At 37.5% G+C, this 20924-nt stretch overlaps 1 protein-coding gene across 1 annotated transcript; it reads right to left on the reverse strand.

Annotated features, from left to right (window-relative positions):
* Positions 1 to 1353: 1353 nt before the first annotated feature.
* On the reverse strand, positions 1354 to 10929 carry ESS2 (ess-2 splicing factor homolog). Its single transcript, XM_072415622.1, has 10 exons — positions 10701 to 10929; positions 9798 to 9963; positions 7868 to 7951; positions 6677 to 6849; positions 4858 to 4975; positions 4120 to 4253; positions 3927 to 4029; positions 3726 to 3835; positions 3043 to 3158; positions 1354 to 2905 (listed from the first exon to the last, which is right to left on the reverse strand). The coding sequence occupies exons 1-10, from the start codon at positions 10845 to 10847 to the stop codon at positions 2620 to 2622; spliced, it is 1437 nt and encodes a 478-aa protein (XP_072271723.1). The 5' UTR covers positions 10848 to 10929; the 3' UTR covers positions 1354 to 2619.
* Positions 10930 to 20924: the final 9995 nt, after the last annotated feature.

A 20924-nucleotide genomic window follows, 5' to 3' on the forward strand; every position in this document is an offset into this window, starting at 1 on the left:
TCAGCAAACAGCAGATGTAAAATATGCTACATCACCAGCACATACAATCAGATTTAAATTAAAAAGTGTAATGTGTATGTCTATCATTTTTGTCACCACATTATACTATATCTGTCCAGACTAAAGCTCATTCAAACAAAGCAGCCCATTTATAAGAGATATGGCATTATCACTGACACACTGCTGCTTTACAGGCCTGTGCCAAGTATTTATTGTGGTGACCAGCAGAAATCCTTATCATTCCTTTTTTACAGATGTTTCTTTGAATCCGCTCCTGCCTCCATGCACTTATTCCAGCATCTTCAGAGCTTCATATACATTCCTTTAGGAGAAATGATGAGCAAGCAATATGCTGTCTTCATTTTGATTCATGCTAAACATAACATTGCATATAGTGCTATTCATTATTAATGAAAATATCTCAATTTAAAAGGTTGATGTTGCTTTTGCACAGCCCTGGACAAGTTTACAGCTTTCCCTACTCTTATGTGCACTCTTCTTATAATTCAATGCTAACAGAGCAATATATCAATAATAATAGTAATATCAAAGAGATCTTACTGTTTCTTTCTCTAGAACACTTTACCTTCTTTACCACTCTCTTGTACCTTGACATTAAATATTGCCAATTGTTTTCATGATCAAATAGTTTACAAAGAACTGCTGATAAGGCAACCTCCCACTGCCAAAAGGTGCAATGTTTTACAGAACATACTGCTACAATATTTATTATTATTATTATCAATAATAGTTAGTATTTATATAGGGCCAACATATTACACAGCGCTGTACATTAAACAGACGTACAGATACAGACAGTGACACAGGAGGAAGAAAGGACCCTGCCCCAAAAAGCTTACAATTTTCAGAGGTGGGGAAGCAGCATACAATAGGAGGGGAGATATGGAGTGATGGGTGAGTAATGTGGGTTTTAAGAGACAGTAATTCTAAGAATGCAATGCAGGGAAAACCTGTGTTGAGGTAAGATAATTAGTTTCCTATACCTGTAAAAGGTCAATTTGCAGACAAAACAATACTTAAGGATTTCTTGTAAGCAAAGGAAGGTTGTGTTGTTGTCCAAAACAATCTAAATATGTTGCTTCCATCGCCTAACCTGTTTGGAGTAACTTCCCATTGGAATTAAATTGTTTTCCATATAGAACATTTATATTTTTCTTTGCAGCCTTAATCAGCATGTGTACATTTTATAACACACACACCTTTTGGTAACCTCCTAAACTTGTTGCATCACCTTTGTCTGCAGACATTTATGCGTGTTACAAATAAAAATCATGTTGAAACAAGTAGTTGTAATCTTAATAAGGTCTGTATAACAATGAAAATCACATCATGTACAGTAGTTAAAATATTTATCATACCAGCAAGTTTTACATAGAGACGAATTTAAAAAAAAAAAAAACTGTATTTAGTGGAACATAAAAGCTTCTTCTATGAATGTAGCAGCCTGTTAGTTTGAACAATACAATGACTTTAATATATAAACCTGATTCATTGACAGAACAAGTATGCAGATTTGAGTACATTTCTTGCATTCTTGTTCTCAGCAACTCAAAAAAGCTGAATCCATGGCATCAGTATATGAGAAAACATCAGCACCCAAGTATTTTTCCTCGAACATGTTATATTTAAATGTAAATATATATGCACAGGAGTTATGGGAAACATTTTATTCATATGTTTCCATGGTGCAACTGATAGGCACGTAAAACAGAATATCAAATGAACATGGTATTTAAAAGGTGGCGTCTGTTCTTGCGTTAAAATAACGTGAGAGACAATAGGGAATACCCTGGACTGGAGGATTCCTGCAAAAAGAAAGTCCTACTCAAGATCCTTACCATTAGTTAGTTAAACTGTTAATTGGGAGAATGTCAATATTACACCTTGCTAACAACTTTTTTCTTGTTAAATGGGAATGCCTCTGAAAGTCACCAAAGCACATTCATTGGTTTTACTGATGTCACCAAAGCATTCATTCATTAGGCTTTAGTCCTAAAAGTCACTCTCCATGTAACAAAGAGGAATAGGTTTTGAAAAGCCACAAAAAAGTGTGCGCTGGTAACAGCAGACACCTTGTAGTGAATGCTTATTGACAGGTCTACTACTTGGCAGATAGGTTTAGGTTCCTAATAAAATCAACCTAATCAATCAAAGAAGATCTAAACATTATGCTGTGTTTTAAACATCTATATCAACAGAAATTGTATTTCCTAAAAGTATTTTAGACTTTTCTAGACATTCTTTGTCCCATTTAAAGAAACCCAAAACTGCTCAGTAAACAGATCAGATTTTAGTAAATCCAATTTTCTTGATCAATTTAACAAGACACAAGCAAACAGTTACTAAACAAGGGTATTTAAAACAACATAGATTAAACACTTGTTGGCGTCTTATCACCTCCACAAAATATACAATTTGCGGATCCACTTTAAATAATAAAAAATAAACACAGTAGTTGCTAATAAAATTAGCAATTTATATAAAAATGATCTCCAAAAAGAGATGTAAGCTTATTTTTAAATTCCTAAATCCAAATCATTTATCATTTAGAAATTAGATCAAACTTAAGTCTGTATTTAATAGTTTAGATTTTTCCTTTCAGAAGAAATCAGATGCTTTCCTTCGTTTAGGTAAATGCAGCAGGTTATCAGTAATGGTGGTGGAATCAGGTACAGAAGGAGTTTGTAAGGAGGCTCCAAGAGTGGGGGTTATGGTCGGCGTTAAACGAGACCCTCCTGGTGTCTTCAAGACGTGCAAGCTTGTGTGTGCAGGGGAAGGGGTATAACTTGCTCTTAAGGCTTTATCAGTGTATTTACTTGAAGTCCTATTTACCAAACGTTGGAGTGCAGGAGACATGGATGGACTGAGACCTTTAGGTGTCAGGCTGTGGAAGAAAACACATTATTAATAAATAGCTATATATATATATATATATATATATATATATATATATATATATATATATATATATATATATAAAAACTCAAACTCAAATATTGTAAATATAAAGTCTGAATTTACCTAGCAAGATTCTCTGTCACTTTTCTTAATGCTTCCTGTTTTTTGGCTCGGTTTTTCGCTGCTGCCTCATTCGCCATTTTCAGACCCAAACGTTCCCTGCGGCCAGGTTCCAGAATCTATCAGGACAGTGTAAGAGTAATTATCCATATACATGTCAACCAAATCAAGCCTAAACACATCCACTTATAGACTTGTCCCTCTATAACCAAGATCATGACGGTCCAGAATGTGTTTACTAAAATGCTAATAAACTGTGATATAGAACAAGTGGTACTAGGGCCCCTTTTTGCAATATAGCTCAACAGGAATTGATGTAAGACAGACTATGAACCACCATACATATTAGAACATTACTCCACTTTACAGGCCACATCCATAAAATGCAAGCTTTGAGTCTTGGTGCCGAATACATTCATGGGGTTTTATTAAAGCATCAGTAGGCTGCAGTAAGGCCATATATTTTTTTTATATTAGGGCCCTTAGAGAGTCAACGGTCCCTGCAGTATTTATGCTGCCAATAGGGCATTGGTGTAAGGCAGGCTGTAAGTTACAGCACATTCCTCTCAGTCTCATAAAAAAACTATTAAACTGACATTTTATTCTTGCGCAATGCAGGAGGCATGTACATGAAAAATTAACTTTTACAGCACATAAAGAACTTTGAAAAGAAGATATAGGTATACCTTAAACGATGGACCAGGTGTCTTCTCTAAATATGGGGTCTCAGAACCATCCAAACGGAAAGGAGTACTCTCAACCTCACCCCAAGTCATTAAAGGAGACTCATCAACTCCTATGAGGATGTAAAAATGCAATGTTGTTGTTAAAGGAAGGTAAAAGGTTTTACCCAGGCTATCTAAAGTACAAATCTGATGTGTACATACCTGGAGCAGGTGATGGAGTAGCTACAAATCCAAAACCATTTACTTTTGGTGATTCCTGTGGTATTAGTTCCTTTCCATCAGGGCCAACTTTTCCTTGCTTATACTGTACACAGAAAAAAAAACATAGTAACTACTGACTGAACTCCAGATCACAAAAGTAGACAATTGAAATAAGCAAAAAAAAGTGGCTTACTTGTGCATTTAATGCAGCTGCTTGTTGGAGTTGTGTTTTACTCAGGGCTTGACTGAAGGGGTCTTTCTGGAAACGTGTGTTTCTATGGACCACCTCTCTAGGTTTTTTAAATATAGCATCATTATCTGGCACACCTGTAAAACATGCTACTATGAAGTACTTTTTCTTTTACAAAGTTTAGTAATTGCCGCAATTAACATTTATGCAAAAGGCTGTACTATATCCTCCCTTATTATATAGCAGATCGAAAATTTCTGGTTTGCAAACATGCTTTTGCAATATGCCATACACAACATTCTACCCACCAACTGCATCTGGCTCGGTTTGTACACTTTCAAACCTAACATTTTCAGAAAAGTTAGCAGGGATCAGAACCACCAAACTGCCATGTGAAGAATGCCTTACAGACAGGTTTAGATGCCGTCTGTAACCTCTTCCCTGGAACTGATAACATTACAGACCAGAAGTCATCAGGTTGCCTCCCTTTCTATCTTATTTACCATTTAACCTCACTAGATAATAAGGGAACTCCTCTAAAATGAGAACACATACAGAAAAAAAAATACCCGCAGTGCCTTTTTTCCCAGTCAATTCAAGAAAAAAAAAATAGCAATCAAAGTACAGAGTTCAACCTTGGAGTTTCAGTTCTGCCTGCAATTCATAAACATTTTGGCTTCAGACCGATAGTTTTACTGCCTTATACTACTGGTGAAAATACACGTCCTTGCAAATACACACCTGCAGGATAGTACATGAGAGTGTTGTGCGTTTTGTATTCCCAAGTGTCCAGCCCTGCTTTTACATTTTCTATGGCTTGCATTTCAGCAGAAGGGAGAGCCAGGTTTTTCTGAAACCGCTAAAAAGAAGCAAAAAAGAGTTTTTTAGATGCTGTGTACTTCCTAACAAGATCACAGAAAAATGCATAAGCATATAACTTAAAATATGGATTAGCTGGTCAACACATTTACATATAATATCAAGCTTTTGATCTTAACTTTTCTTTCAGTGGTTGAGCCTGACCCCTCTTCCTCCCATATCCCAGGTCACCTTAATGCCAAACAGAAAGCCCATTAACCTCCCTAGCGTTACATTTCTGTCTGGATTTATATCTAAAAGCGGTACATTGTTTTTCATGAAAATTTATTTTACAGTATAATATAATAGTATGATAAAGTTTAAAACACAACATCATGTCAAAATAATACGTTTAATACATTTAAAAAATATATTTTTTTTTTAATTTAAAAAAAATAAATATTATACTTATACTATTATATTATACTGTAAAATAAATGTTCATGAAAACAATGTTCTGCTTTTACACATATGAATCCAATGTATTGCATTCAATACAGTTATTTTGTATTGAATGCAATACAAATGGATTTTGAATTTCCCGCCCCGCCGGCAACGCACACATGCACTGACGTCACCAGGAATTCCCCGGTGACTCATCTTGTGCAGAAGACGCCGGAGGAAGAAGAAAGAAGACAGGGATCACAGCGATGGACAACTCGGGATGCTGGCGGATCAGGCAAGGCTGTATTTACTAACCTTCCTATAGGTTTACCTACCTCGAGTGTGACTCGGTGTTACCGCTTTTAGCAACTTTTTTCTCCGCTAGGGAGGTTGAAGTAATGGACCAAAAATGAAGGTTGAGCAGACAGTATGGTTTTAAAAACCTCAGCTTTTAGAGGTAATGTTGATGTTTGCACATCAATATCTCCAGACCTAACTTTTTACATGCAGTTTTAACTGAAGGTAACATTTGCTTGTTTATTTTATTTAACACACTTTCAATGTGAATGAGAACTAATGGTAAAATTTTCCACAATAGTTTCCAAAGAGCACTGAAATATTTACATCCCTAGGGAAACGAACAATATAATGTTCCCGCATTATTAATATATGGTATTGCCCAATGAGGAAAATTAAATTTATCCTGTTGGTACATTATGTTGAAAGTAGACTACCTGGTGGAAAACCACAGAAACAAAACACACAATGTCAATGGGCATTGTCACTAGAGTTTTAAAAACAACCTGTCATAAATGTGATATCAAGTGTCAAAGAAGAAATATCAAGAATGATATCACTATATCTAGGTATACTAGGCACATAAAAATTGGCCAATAAAGATCTTAAAGAATTATCCGGTTAAGAATGGAGGGTTGAATTTCCCTGATGTAGAATTGTATAACTGGGCTGCCCTTATGACATACCTTAGGGATTGGTTGCATGACACAAGTGACTACGCTGACATGCTTTTGGAACAACAAATGACCCCGAGATGTGCTCTTAAATATATGTTACATCTGTACAGGGAGTGGCTCCCAGCCGAGGTGGTATCAAAAGCCACTTTTGTACTCAGACTGGCAAGCGTGGCATAAAATTAGGGCTTTATGTCAACTAAATAGTCACTCTACCCTCCATCTCCCGTTAGTGCACAACCCAGCCATTGGTACTCCAGGGAAGATCGGCAGAGGAGAGGTTTTTTCCCTTTTCAGGTTTACATTTCCATCTGTCCATTTTAGACAGAATTTAACCATTTACTTACCTGTTTGTACTCTTCTTCAGCTTCATATAACCAGGAATTACGGGCCTTCTCCTTTTCCTTGGCCACTTCCATTATTTGTTCAAAGGAAGCATTATCCTCACTGGTGTGCTTTGCTAAAAAAATATCAAGACTGGGAAGTTCTTTACTTTCCTCTTCTGTTTTCTCGCTGTCTGCTGCAAAATTCAAAACCAAGAAAAGTTCAACCTATATCAAAGGTAAATAGGAACGTAAGAGATTTACAAATGGCTATAAATTATAAAAAAAAAAAAAATCATTGATTTAAAATTATACTTATTATACTTATAAAACATACTAAAAATATCAACAATCAAACACAAAAGGATAGAATAGATAGCCGTTCTATATAGAATTCTAAGGTGACCAATATTCCCCTGCATTTTGCTGCTTTGCTTCTGTTACAAATATTTACTTTAAATGTCTGCCTTGAATAAAGAAAAAATGCAATGGAAGCCCCTCAGAGAAAACAAAAAAACAACCTTGGGCTTGTGACTACAGAAAATTGTTCCTATTACCATTTTCTCCAGCAAAACTATCAACATCTGGCTCTCGCCTTATTTTCCTATTGTTTTTTTATGTAGACAAGAAATGGTAAATTTCCCCAACAGAGACACAGAAATTAAAACAGATTCTTAAGATACATTTGTTCAAAACAAAAATAAATGTAACTTCCACTCTAGGCTCTAAAATAAGTGCTTTTCCAAATTTTATGAACTGCAGTAACTTTATCTCATTTACTATCTTCTCATTCTGCAGTTACTGAATCTGATCAACTTTTTTCAACACTTGAATCTATTCATAATGTCTTCACAAGGTTCAACAACTTTCACCCAGGTTTCACATACTTTTCTAATCTAATTAGAAAACTGTGTGAATACTTGGTGAATTGTTTGACTGTTGTGTGAAAACATTTATGAATAAGACACTTAGATAAACAAATAGAGATTAATGAGAGCTTGATGTAATTATATTTACTTGCCTCAGTGTCATTACTATTAAACTTAATATGCAGAAAAAATGTAAGGGTTGCAGCTAAAGGGTGAAAAGTCATACAATATACATATAGAGAACACAAATAAACTTTAATCGTACACAAACAGGAAAGATAGGAGACAGTCGGTGGAAGGGGGGGTTAAGACAGTATATAAGAATGGTATTTAGAGGTTGTCTTACCTTCATCTCCTGTTCTGTGCTTTACAACTAATGAAGGTGTACCAGGTAAACCAGCAGGTGTTTCAAATGTGGCAGGTGTAACATCTAGAAAAAAAAAAATAAAACATTTAACCAAGACACACCATCCACACTTTTTAGTCTACAAAATGTAATTAAAATATATTAAATAAAATATTTATGTCTGAACAAGGCTAAAAATAAAGGAATAAGAGAAGAACACAACATCTAGTGGGCATCTTACTCTGATCTTTTTCATAATACATCAATGTATTAATCCAACAGTTTACGTCTAAATGTACCCGCTATGCCACTAAAATGTTTAACCACCTGAGCGATAAGCCCGACCTTGGTACGGGCTTCAAAAAGTTACAATTATCGATAAACCCGAACTTTTCTCACTGTATGAAAATACAGTGAGAAAAGTTCGGGTTTATCGATCACTTACCTGGTCCCGCTGAGATCATCCATCGTCGTGTTCCAGCGTCGTCCTCCAGTGCCGGGTGTCCTCTCCAGGAAGAAGAAGCCGGCCTGCTTCTTCTTCTAAGCCGGCCGGCTTGGAAGAAGAAGCCGGCCGGCTATTTCTCCCTCCGTGCGTGTACGTCAGCGCGTACGATGACGTCGGCGCGTGTGCGGGAAATTCAAACTGAAACTCATTCAAACACATTTTGTATTGGATTGAATACAAACTCCTGTATCCAATCCAATACAAAATAATTCAAAATAAATACAAAGTATGTAATTGGTAAATTCAAACTCTCATTTTGTATTGGATTGGATACAGGAGTTTGTATTCAATCCAACACAAAATGAGAGTTTGAATTTTGTTCTCATTTTGTATTGGATTGAATACAAAGTCCTGCATCCAATCCAATACAAAATAATAAAAAATATATTTATGTGGTTTTGTCTATAGGTATGTGACGGACACTAGGGAGGTGTTTTAGAAAAATATATTACTATACAGTATACCGAATTATCACATTTTCAGTATTTTTCATTTATTTATGTTTTCTTGTTTAAGCTGATTTTTGTGTCTTTTTTTTTATTTTATTAAAGTAATATTTTTTTTTTTTTACATGATTGTGTGTTTCAAACATTTTTTATATTCATGATATCTACTAGAACCCTGTTCGGACATATTTCTGTAAGTTACAGGTCTACAATTTAAAAAAAAGAATTTCATGAAAAACTGTAACGGTTTTGGAACAGAAATCTAGACCTCAGTGTAACGCCCAAGTGGTTAAATGTTCAGTTATTTTACTCTTGAAGGCTAATCATACATGGTATTCAAATGTCTTAAATAATCATTAATCCAAAGAAAGTCAATTGTAAGCTGTCAAAGACATTATTAAGATCAACACGTAATGTAATGATGCCAAAAATGAGAGTCATCAGCCACAGGATCTTTTATTAAGGTAATGGTCTGTCCAAATCATCAGGTCTTCAGTGAACCCCTTCTATAATTACTATATCTACAACTCACAGTACATTAGGGTGGTGGTCAGTAGGAAAATGCCTCTTACATTGCTGGTCATTGGGAGTAATCTCACCCTCACAGATAGCAAAAAAGGTATCATTGGTATTAGTTAAACTTAAGTAGGAACTTAAGAAGGAACCCCTGGCAACCTCTGGAGAAACCCTGGTTGAGAAACACTGGCCTAGACCATAAAGCATTAAATTCATTCTTTATCATTTGGGTGGCATTTAATCTTTTTTTTAAATCCTTGAGATTTCTGGAGAGTTTGTCAATCATTTTCAGCTCACGCTATGTATTTATACAGATTCAGAAAATTAGCTTAAAGGAAACAAATACTCAAGAAAAAGATGGATATTTGACAGATCTGAGCAAAACAATTATTTGGTTCTTCTAAAGATCAGATTGTTTATTGTGTGGCCAGTAAAATATTTAGAGCATGTCAGATGTACTTACAAGGCAATGGAGTCTCTCTGGAGAATTTCCCTGATGTTCCAAACTTAATAGCTATCTGCCTCATCTTCTCCAGGTCTCCAGACTCTTCTGCCTCAAGGTATTCCTTCTGAGCCTGCAGTTTTTCAACATCAGGAAAGAAATCTCTCTGGATGATTTTCTGTAGGTTCTGTAGGGGATAAAAGAAATGTTTTATAGACAACAAAAACTAATCTAACAAAGCCAGTGTTCTAACTTTTAGACGGGTGCACCACCCAGCACTTCTTAGTAACCAGCTGGCTGTTTTTGGGTGTTTACTAAAGAGTTACAAGTGAGAGGCTTCCACCCGCCTACATATTCTTTCCACCCAGTTTAAAACATTCTGGGTTGAACACTGAAAGGCCACTCAGGATTGTTCATTCTCTGACACTAAGAAATCATTTCTGGGAATAACATTCAGGATTTAGAATTGTACATCATTCCACCAGATATTGGAGCTGAAGAATGGGTATTATAAAGTTTTCGATGATTGTGGCTGTAATTGAATGATGTTAGTAAGGAAGGAAGATGAATAAAAAGATGATTCATAACATTTGTGCGCTGTGTCAATCAATAGGTAGCTGTGCTATATGACCGGACTGGTCTCTGTGCATCACAACTAGATGGAACGTGTTTGCTGAACACAGAATTCAAAGGAAAGGAATTGCTTCTGAATTGTTGGAGTGTTTTGATTCTGAGGAGGAGACCATTGTTTGCTGATAGTTACAAATCACAGAATTGGGGGCACTCAGAGCACCATATAAACATTGCCTCTCTGTACATCGCAGTCACTGTTCCCTATACAAGCTATAAAAGCCTATGGTGTGTTATAGTGAATGTGTCAGACAAGGCCTGTACCTGGGCCCAGTGTTATGCTGCCATTCTCACCTCTATATAAGTCTCCTCGCCCAGCACCTTCTTCTTCGGCTTCTTGATCCCAGTGTTCTCCGAAGTCGGCACAGCCACAGCGCTGGAAGCCTGGTTTTGGGCTACCAGAGCCCCGGAGAGGGAGCGCTCTGGACCCGCAGCAGCCATAGCAGATGACGATAGCTGAACGACACCAATACGGAACCAGTAGTCTACCCAACCAAAGAAACTGAGATCACCGGAAGCACAACATGACTTTCACCCCGGAAGCGATAGCTGATTGGTCCTTGCAAGGCACCGTCCTCCCGCAGCCGCTATCACTCACACTGCGCATGCGCAATCATTCTAGGTCATGGTGGGCAGGCATGATATATGACATGGAGCAACCCAGCGCCAACTGATAAATAAAAGCTGTAAAAGATGAATAAAGCTAGCTGCTATGAATGGCACTTTGTACACATGCTGTGCAAGCATGGTGTTCACATAATATTAATGTGTAATTAGGGCTAGTTCACATGGATGGTAGAAGCAGAGTAGCTATTGTTTCTTAAACTTGATCTAAGCTAAAAAAATGACATTTACCTTTAATCCCGCAGATCCCTCGACGTTGCTGGTCTTTCTAACAATACAGTCCCGCGTTGTCCTGGGATTCCTCTTCGCCCTGGCGCAGAGGACGTCTCCGCCATAAGTCTTCTGGTCTTCTTTCTTCGCCACCCGATCTTGTACTGCACAGGTGCGAGATCAGGTGACATAGCCGCTGTGAAGGGGAAAAAAACTGAGCCAATCTCACTGCGCATGCATGAGATCAGTATTTATTTCCCCTTGGAGGAAAAATGCCCCCCTGCGCGGTTTATAGAAGGGTTGTCTACCTTTTAGGTACAGGTAACATGGACATCCATGAGAATTCGGACTAACTACAGCATTTTCTAAAGCAGCAAAATAAATGCGTTTCTATATTTTTGCAGTGCCAGAATTGTGTTGCTGCATCAGTAAATGCACTAGTAAACTAAGCTTGCTATGTGATTTTGTGCATTCAAAATACATTGATATATTTCTGTGAAAAGCTTCACCCAGCTCAGGGGGGTCATCAGTACCAGGAATGGCATATATCATACCGGAATTGCCAATACTCGCAAACTCCCCTTCCCATTCTCCATGCCTTCCTTTTTACCCTGCGGCGCTCCAAACTGCTGACATCCTCCCTTCCATTCCAGGAGCCCTCGTGCACTTAGGGGTGCCATATATTGGAGAAGAGATGATGGATGATATTTTCTTACCTTTTCATGCTTTATTATTAAACAGGGTTTATATAGCACCAGCCTACTACGCAGAGCTGTACACTAAATAGAGGTTTCAAATGACAGGCAGCTACAGACAGTAACACAGGAGAAGGCGAGGAACCTGCCCAGAAGAGCTTACAATTTAAAAGGTGGGGGAAGCAACACACAATAAAAGGGGGCATATGGAATGGTGAGTAGTGAGGGTTTTAGAAGAGACAGAAGAAGATGGGTAGGCAAGAACAGATGGGTTTTGAGTGCTCTTTTAAATGAGAAGAAATGAGCAAGCTGAATAGGACAAGGAAGACCATTCCACAGAGTCGGGGCAACTCTAGAAAAGTCTTCAGTGTGTGACAAGGTTATGAGTAAGGAAGTAATTCGTAGGTCATTGGAGGAGCAAAGAGAATGGCCAGGGGCGTATTTTTTACCAGGTCAGAATGGTAAGTGGGGCAAGAACTGTGGAGGGATTTGAAGCCTGTGTATCAAGGACCCCATGGGCCTGATTTACTAAAGTTTACTCCCAGACTAGAGAAAATCAAGACAAGAGACCATCATGAGTAAACCAAGCTGGAGCTGAAAGTATGCATCAAAATTGTTTGCTGTTAGGTAGGAAATGTTTTCAATCCATGACCAGTTCAGAGCAAATAACTAAGTGAAAATAAGTGAAAATTACTGAAAGCACAATCATTTTTTAATAGTGCAGTTAAATTCCAGTGTATGCACCTGCAGTAAAAGTAAAAACTGTTTGAAATATTCCATTCCACATTTGCTAGATCACAAATTGTATGATGGTTTGTCTCCTCCAGTCTTGAAAATCTTTAGTAATTTATGAATTAGATATCAGATTTTCCTACTTCTTTTACCCACGTTCCAGGAATTTTTCCAGCCCTCATGTGACCTTAAACCTTCAATGCTCTCTCCTTCATAGAATGTCTCAGTCAAAGTTCCCAACCCACACAGGGACTTAAAGTGAATACAAAAATTGCAGGGATTGCATGCCTTCATATCATATTGAAGCAGACCGAAAGTCTATTAAATTACATAAAATGAAACATTTCCTATTTTCATAATATAAGGCATTTTGCTTTCCTCACAAAATAATACTCCAGTGACAATTGTCTTTCCCATGTTTGGGCTCTGCCCATCTAGTGATGTACCACCACAGTTTCCTTGCAGCCCATTCCAGATCTGTGTTTCATGGGATGGACATATAGCACCAGCTTCCCTAGCTGCAATATCAGCAATATTATTATTACTTTTTGTGCTGCATATGTGCCAGTTTGTGTCATTCGGTACAACCCGAAAGACCAGCAGGCAACAGACAAGGGAACAGCTGCAGCACCCATACTATCTATGTAGGCAACTAATGTTTTGACAATTTTGACGAGACCATGCTATTGGAGGTGGGCTAGGATGGCCATTAGAGCATCACAAATGATAGGTCAGAAGCAACAGAAAAAAAGTTTTAAATGTCATTTCTAGAGTACAGGCCCATTTAAATGCCAGATGAAGTGGTTTATGACTAATTATGACTGCATACCCCTATAAATCTGATATTATTAATTATTTTGAAAGCCAAAACGTTATTTCACATAATATTCAGTAATTTATTAGCAGTAAACTAAAAGCTAAAGCAGTTTGCTGGTAATTATTTAGACAAATCAACGAAACCACTGTTTAGTCTGTCATGTTTTTCCCTCAAAATTACATTATGTGTCATGTGTATTCACACAAAGAACATTTGTTTAGTTATTCTTAACAAAAAAACAGGAAGCACATTTCCAAAATGTATGATTTACATTTATTTTTTATAGAAACCAGAAGTAACATCTAATATTTATTTATTATATTTGGTACAATGTACAAAGATCTAGAACTTAGAAAACATTTATCAGTTAAGAGGTGTACGTTTTGGCTGCTAGCAAGAGTCATCCGTGCTTTTCTTCCCCTGCAGGATAAGGACAGACGCTGTGACTCTTTTTTGCCTCCTCCATTTTGCTCTGCGGTTTTTAAACCATACCTAAGGTCACACAGGGAAATGTTGTTACTGATTCATGATCTAGAACTTTTAAAAACAATCATTGGATATAGTAAAGCTTAAACCCTTTATATTCTCATATTTGTCTTAAATAGGAATTGCTATTGTCTAAAATATACCTAATATGGATATTTGTCTTGAAAGTACTAAATACAGAGTTACTGCTTACTGGTGTGAGCTTGGTTGTACCTTGTAAATAATGTATATAAAGCCAAAACGTTCATTTGGATACAGCAAAGAGTGGTTACAAAGATGTTCTTTTTTGGTGTTTTTTGTTTAGTTGTGTCCTATTTGGAAAACTTCTTGCCACTCCCTGCCCTGAGACTCATTTGAAACTGAATTCCAGACAAACATCCTCTGCTTTCAGTACAAAAGAGAAGCCTGTACAATTATGTAAGATGGATAGTAAGGATGGCATTCAGGTTTAAGGAGCCTTGAAGTGTTTGGAAGGTAAAATTTTCTTTTTTAATTTGCTGTTAGAACCTTTATTCGATATATCTGTGTCCACGCTGGAAGATTTATCTGCTCTATTTGTCCTGGGAATCTCTAACACAGGTACAGACATAGTGAAGGGAAATCCAAAATTCCCTTTTTCCAAAAGAAGGGAACAAAGTGAAAATTTTACAGTAGGGACATTGTCAAATAGGAGAATTCCTATCACTTTTCTCTAATTTACACAGACAACAATAATAATAAAAACCTGGCAGAATTTTAAGCCTTCCCTACTCATCGAAAACAAAAAAAAATATTTATTGTTGGAAAGGATCTTTCACGATCCTTTCCAACGACTAATGACTGCACGATGCATGAACGGTGTTGTACATTCAGCACCGTTTTGCCCTATGGAGAGGGGAGGGGGAGAACGACGGAGTGGCGCCCCGCTGCGCTCTCTCTCTTCACTTTCATTACGATCCTTGTCGTCCATCGTCCGTGGAACTGCAAGGACGGTCGTTCAGACAATGGACGACGAGCGATGTACACATGACAGATTCTCAAACTATATCGGCCCTGAGCCGATTATCGGACGAGAACAATTGCACATGTGTAGCCTTAGAGGAACTATGAGTAAATGTAAACACTATATCTTTTAAATGTCACACTATCTTTTATATAATCTATATATCATTCCGGGTTCTATTTATAAAATGGAATATGACATTACCTTCAAATATTCCCTAATCTGAATCAATTACTGCCAATTTAAATATATTTAATCTATTACATATATTATATCTGTTCCTGATGTTCATGTCATACATCTGGACTTCTTTTTCAGGAATCTCACGCTGCCTGCATGATTTGGACACTTTCTATTGGCTTTTCAGTGGCAGTGAGTTCTTTGTGTGAAGAAGAAGAAGAGACTGTAGCAGTGATATCAGAGCAAGGGAAATCACACATCTGGATTAGTGGTCTCCAGCACCGATAAAACAGCAAATGCAAGGGACCTGGGTGGCAGAGTTAGGTGAGTACATCATGCTTTACAAAGTAACTCTCCAATATCTACAAAAATCTAAAATATCAGTTTAAGGTTGACTGTTCAGCCCGATATGCAGAACAAATTACCAGAGAATTTATATCATAAAACATAACTCATTAATCATCGTAAATCATAACTATTTTTATTTGTCTTACCTCTACTCTCTCTTCCCTAAGCTGGATTCGTCCTGCTAGCTGCTCTCGAGCTATCACATCTGGATATTGGTTGTGGTGGAAAGTTTCCTCCAGAGCCTGCAACTGTTCTTCTGTGAATATAGTGCGATGACGGCGAGTCCGGCGCTGGTTAAGTGGAAATGCATGAATCCCTGGAGCAGTCTTCTGGACAATTGTTGACCCATCTTCAGGGAAGGCATGCAGCATTTGAAGGGGCCAGTGGAACTGTGTGGCTAAATTTAAGTGGCAAAAATATGACAGCGAAAAGAAAATATAGTATTGTTTCAGAAGAACAGAAAACACATAAATAATTGTCAGATATAAAAAAAAAGTAATTACAATGGGTGCAGCAGTTCTAAGCGAATTGTAAGAAGCAGCACACAGTATGTGCAAACAAAGTTCTCTTCATACTTCATGTGCAATGAATATGTGGGTATTCATGTTTTAGTTTTTGTCCTGAAAACAACTCAAAACACAAATTTATAGCAAATCCATAACAGAACTATGTAGGCCGTGATTTCTCATCTCTTCCTGAAAATGCTATTTGACTGGCTTTTGCTATGATTCAGTGACTACTTTGAGTCACTGACCAGCTATCCAGTGTCTGACTTCCCTCTGACTGTTGCTCCATGCTGCTACCTAGTCCAACTAAGAGGGTAATGAAGGCAGAGACAGTAAAACAACTTGCATTTGCAGAAGGATATTAGTAGCCTATGGATTTTTTATAGTAGAAGTTTCAGATATAATTTGTATTCTGCAGTTGTAAGAAAATGTAATACTTACCAATCCATGAAGGATCCTGAGCAGACTGGTGATGAGAATGTACACAACAACAACAACTGCACACAGCCACAGACTGGTCATCCTGGGAAGAAGGCATTGAGTTTTGCCTGTTCTGTGCCCACACTGATTTCTGCTGACAGCTGTCAATCTTTTGTTTTATTTCAGGTGAAGGAAGAGATAGGATGCTTTCAATAGAGAAGGATTGCTGAATCTTGTTCTTAGCATTTTGCTTGATTGGAGACATAGTAAGAGTTTGTTTCTGCATCGCCTCCTGTCCTTCGTTTGTCAGTGCTATGATTTCTGTCCTTTTAAAACACCTCATTTTGCGTATCCACAGAGAGACCCCTGTTACCTTTAATACTTTTAGCTTAAAGTGTCTCCTTTCATTGCTTGATTTTTCTGTATTTTTAAATACCTTTATTTCATTCCGCTAAAGCTGCCACTTTATAACTCAAACTATTTTATATGAGAAAAAAAAAGCTCCCGTAATCCCCGGACAGAAATGCTAAACCCCAGTGAATACGATAACTGGCCCTCTAATCTCAGGCGGTTTTGTTCACTGTGAGTTGTGCATCTGAGATCTCCTTAATCCAAGCAGAGCTTGAAAAAAAAACTAAAAATCTGCCTTTTACATCTGGGGCGCTAGGCAGATTGTGTGATGGGCATTGTGTGTGAGGAAAGGGTCTGATATCAAAACTGCTTCTACACAACAGAGAGGGATTACACAGAACAATTATCCCATCTCAGCTCTGCTCCAAAATACCTGTACGATCAGACAGAGCTGTCATATTAAGCTCAAATATAGAGCTGGACTATGTTTAGCTCTTGCAGGGAATTGCACCAGGGATTCAATGTTAGAGTTTTAGTTGGGTAAAAAAAATAAAACACAAACACACACACACATACAAAAACAGTTTAATTTTCTTTCCTGTTCCCTATGCAGAGCTAATGACTAAATCAGACCAGTGATATTGTAGAAGTAAGATACTGTATATCCTTAACTAGACCAATATTATTGAATGGTTCCCATGCCCTTGAAAACAGGTCACTATATATATATATATATATATATATATATATATATATCCATATATATGTTCAGCATGTTACAATTCACATGTTACAATTTATATCCATATATATGTTCAGCATGTTACAATTCACAGATTCACAGTCCTATCAAGCAGCTAACATGATGATTAATTCTAAGGCCTAACCAGATGCTCATTGTGTCCTGTATTGATGTAGAGGCCAGAGTGTAGAGTCCCAGCACGTAGTGGGAAATACAGATATCCAAAACTGCAAAGACTTAAACAACAGGCAAAATTATTGATAGGGAAACTTGGCTGCAATAGATTCACTATGGGTTTGGCAAATGTTCCATGACCCAAATGCTTAATGCAGTTAGGAACCCAGCAGGAGCCAAGTTGCTAATGTACATATTACACCAGTATCAATGATACCACGTCTAACAAATATTATTCAATGGTAACTTCACACCGCCCTAACAACCACCAGTCAATGGTAATTCTACCTATCATTTACATTTGTCAGCTTGGCTCCTGACAGTGACTGGCAGGCAGTATTTCCCTTGACTGGGAAGTGGACTCCATTGGCTGCCAGTTGATAGGGGTAATACCACCCCTGAGAACTACTATTCACATAGTGTTTGGCAGGGGAAACAAACCATTTCCTGCCTGTTCTTCAACTGCTTTATTGTCAGACCATGCTAAGCCATTTTTTTCTCTTGTTCATATTCAGATCCTATTGCTTTCTTTCCCCATAAATCATAAACTTGCTCTATACTCAGTGCCTCTGCTCTTTTACTTGCCACTTTCTAGCCCATTCATCTCTCCCAATATTTCTTGGTTGTCTTTTACTAATCTGTCCACTTTTACCCCTGTCACGACTGGATTTGACTTTTGAGTAGTTTTGAGTAGTCCCTCAATGCACGATCATGCAATAAACAACAAACCCAAACTTTAGGGCACCACACTGGTTTGTTTCATTTGGGGCATTGAAAGCCCTATTGGAAAACATATATCATAGTGACCTGGTAATAAATGAGTAATAAATGAGTAAAAAGTTTGCTTGACTGAGGATTTTAGATGAACAGGCATTATCTAACATGAGCAAATGATTACAATTTGGATCTACACATTAGGCTATGACCAAATGTACAGTCAGTAAGCAAACAGTAAAAATTTCTTTGTGCCATAACACAATCATGGTTAGGGTCTCCCATACCTAGGTATTGCATATCAAAACAGCAGGTCACTGTGCTGCTACTTAAGTAGCATAGGTCCAGGCCTTTTTGTACCCGTTCCTGCTAAAGTAAGGCAACCTTTTCTTGTGCCCAATCCTTAGCTCGACGTTAAACATAGGAAAAGGAAAGGAAATCACTCTTTCCCCAAAAATTGTTGTTTAGAGGTAAATGTTGCTGTATGTTGGTTTCAATGGATTTAGAAATCATTACTCCGTTCATCCAAAATTCATTGGTTGGGATGTCCATTTGTACCTTTATTGCTAGTAAGCTCTAACATAATAGCAACTTGAACATCTACAGCCTCCCAAGCATGAAAAATTTGCAACTGAATAGGAATATCTGCACATTCTATGTTCAGAAGGGGTAATCAAGCATGTATGGAAATAAAATGATGAGCGGTGGAAAACTGAGATGGGTTGTCTGGAAATTATTCTAAAGATTTCCAGATCTTTTTACCGTCTGAGGAAATAAGAAGTTTGCCTGCTTATATTAGAGCATCTTAGATAAAGACTTTGTTTTCTTAAAAAGAGACAGAGAAGACTCCACTGGTAGAGAGGTTAACCTGGTGCACTAAAACATGTTACCCTTGCAGCACAATGTACAATCTGTTTGAATAATTGTGTGATCATTTCTCAATTAGAAGTGTAAAACTATGTCTTCTCGGGAACACCTTAGGTAAAACTATCAAAGCTCTGCATGAGTTAATCTCACACAGCAAATGGTAGGTGAGCAAAGATCACACTCACTTACAGATTTCAGCTCAAGGAAATAGAACAAATGTCTCTTCCTTTGTATAAGGAATTAAGGGATTTAGAAACAGATCTATCAAAGGGATTTGAGTTATCTCTGGGTAATAAAAGCCAGAAAGAGGGGCAGGATTAGTCTAGGAGCTGTTTACTTTGATAAGATCATTGTAATATTCCATAAAAACAGCGATGAAGTGAAGCAGTGTAATGTGTCAGAAAATGTTTTGAGTATCTGCAGACAATAGATGTGTTATTTTTTTACATTTACATTTGATCACAAATGAGTTTAATATTTGATTATTATGTTTAAGTACTAACATAGTTCTATTTATGCATTCACATTTTGTGTATAATGCAAACACTACACCACACCACATACTGCTAAGAACTGACTACCATTGTAAATTAAAACATATACTATCTTGATACATAGATACATAGAGCCAAAACTAGTAATGTAACCCAACAGTAATGCAGAGTCTCTTTAATCTTTATTTAGATGATATAGAGGTTCTCTATGTACATTCAATTTACTAAATTCTGTATATTAAACACTGTATCTGTTATTACTGTATAACTGGTCAGTTCTAGATCCCTATGCTACCCTGCCAAGGTGCCAGCCACTTGAACACTCGTACGGTAGCACCGGTTCTTGCAGATTGGACATCTGGTATTAGTACCACTCACGTCCACCCCTATGCATTCCCCATGGGAACAGTGTCTCCCTGAGAGGCAGTGGTTCCTGGTGTGAGGAAGCAGTAAATGCACCATAACTTTACCACCAGTGTGAATTTAGCCTTAGGCAGGAGCCTGACTCTGCTGCCCTCTAGTGTTCAACTAGAAAAAGGAAAAAAAAAAAAACATTGGCTACCTCTGCAAAGACTGACTGCATAAATAAGCACTTTTTCAAAGCTACAATACAAAAAAAATGTATTACTCATATATAATTATGAGGTTTTTTTGCTCTATGATAATTTTTAAGATAATGGCTGTGACTTCATATTTTTTATATGTAGATTAGTACTTTAAAAGTGAAGCTTTTTAAAGCAATTTTAAATAACAAATCAATGGTACAAATCAATAGGCCACCCCCTCTCTCCAGCAATTCTAGATTTCACAAGTCTGCTCTAGGTTTACAACATTATCCATTCACCCTGCAGATCCAAGAGATTTTCAGAAGAACTCAGTCGGTGCTTCGTGAAGAGTTTATGAGTGGAGGGATCTCCTGCTTGGTACTCTGTGCTTAGTACAGAGAGGGGCTAGAGGAGGGAAGCAGCAGCAAAGGACACAGGCCTTTAGAGAAAGGAAGTGTGTTCTATGGATCACTGGAGGGTCTGCATTGTGTCTCTGTCACGTAAATCTGGATTGATGTTCTGTCATTGGAGGTCTTCATTGAGGTTCCAACACTCGGGGGTCTATCGCTGAGGTATGCATTGGGGTTCCATCACTCAGGGGTCTGTCATTGAGGTCTGCATTGGGGTTCCA

Source organism: Pyxicephalus adspersus, chromosome 6, assembly GCF_032062135.1.
Source record: "Pyxicephalus adspersus chromosome 6, UCB_Pads_2.0, whole genome shotgun sequence".
Lineage (NCBI taxonomy): Eukaryota > Metazoa > Chordata > Amphibia > Anura > Pyxicephalidae > Pyxicephalus > Pyxicephalus adspersus.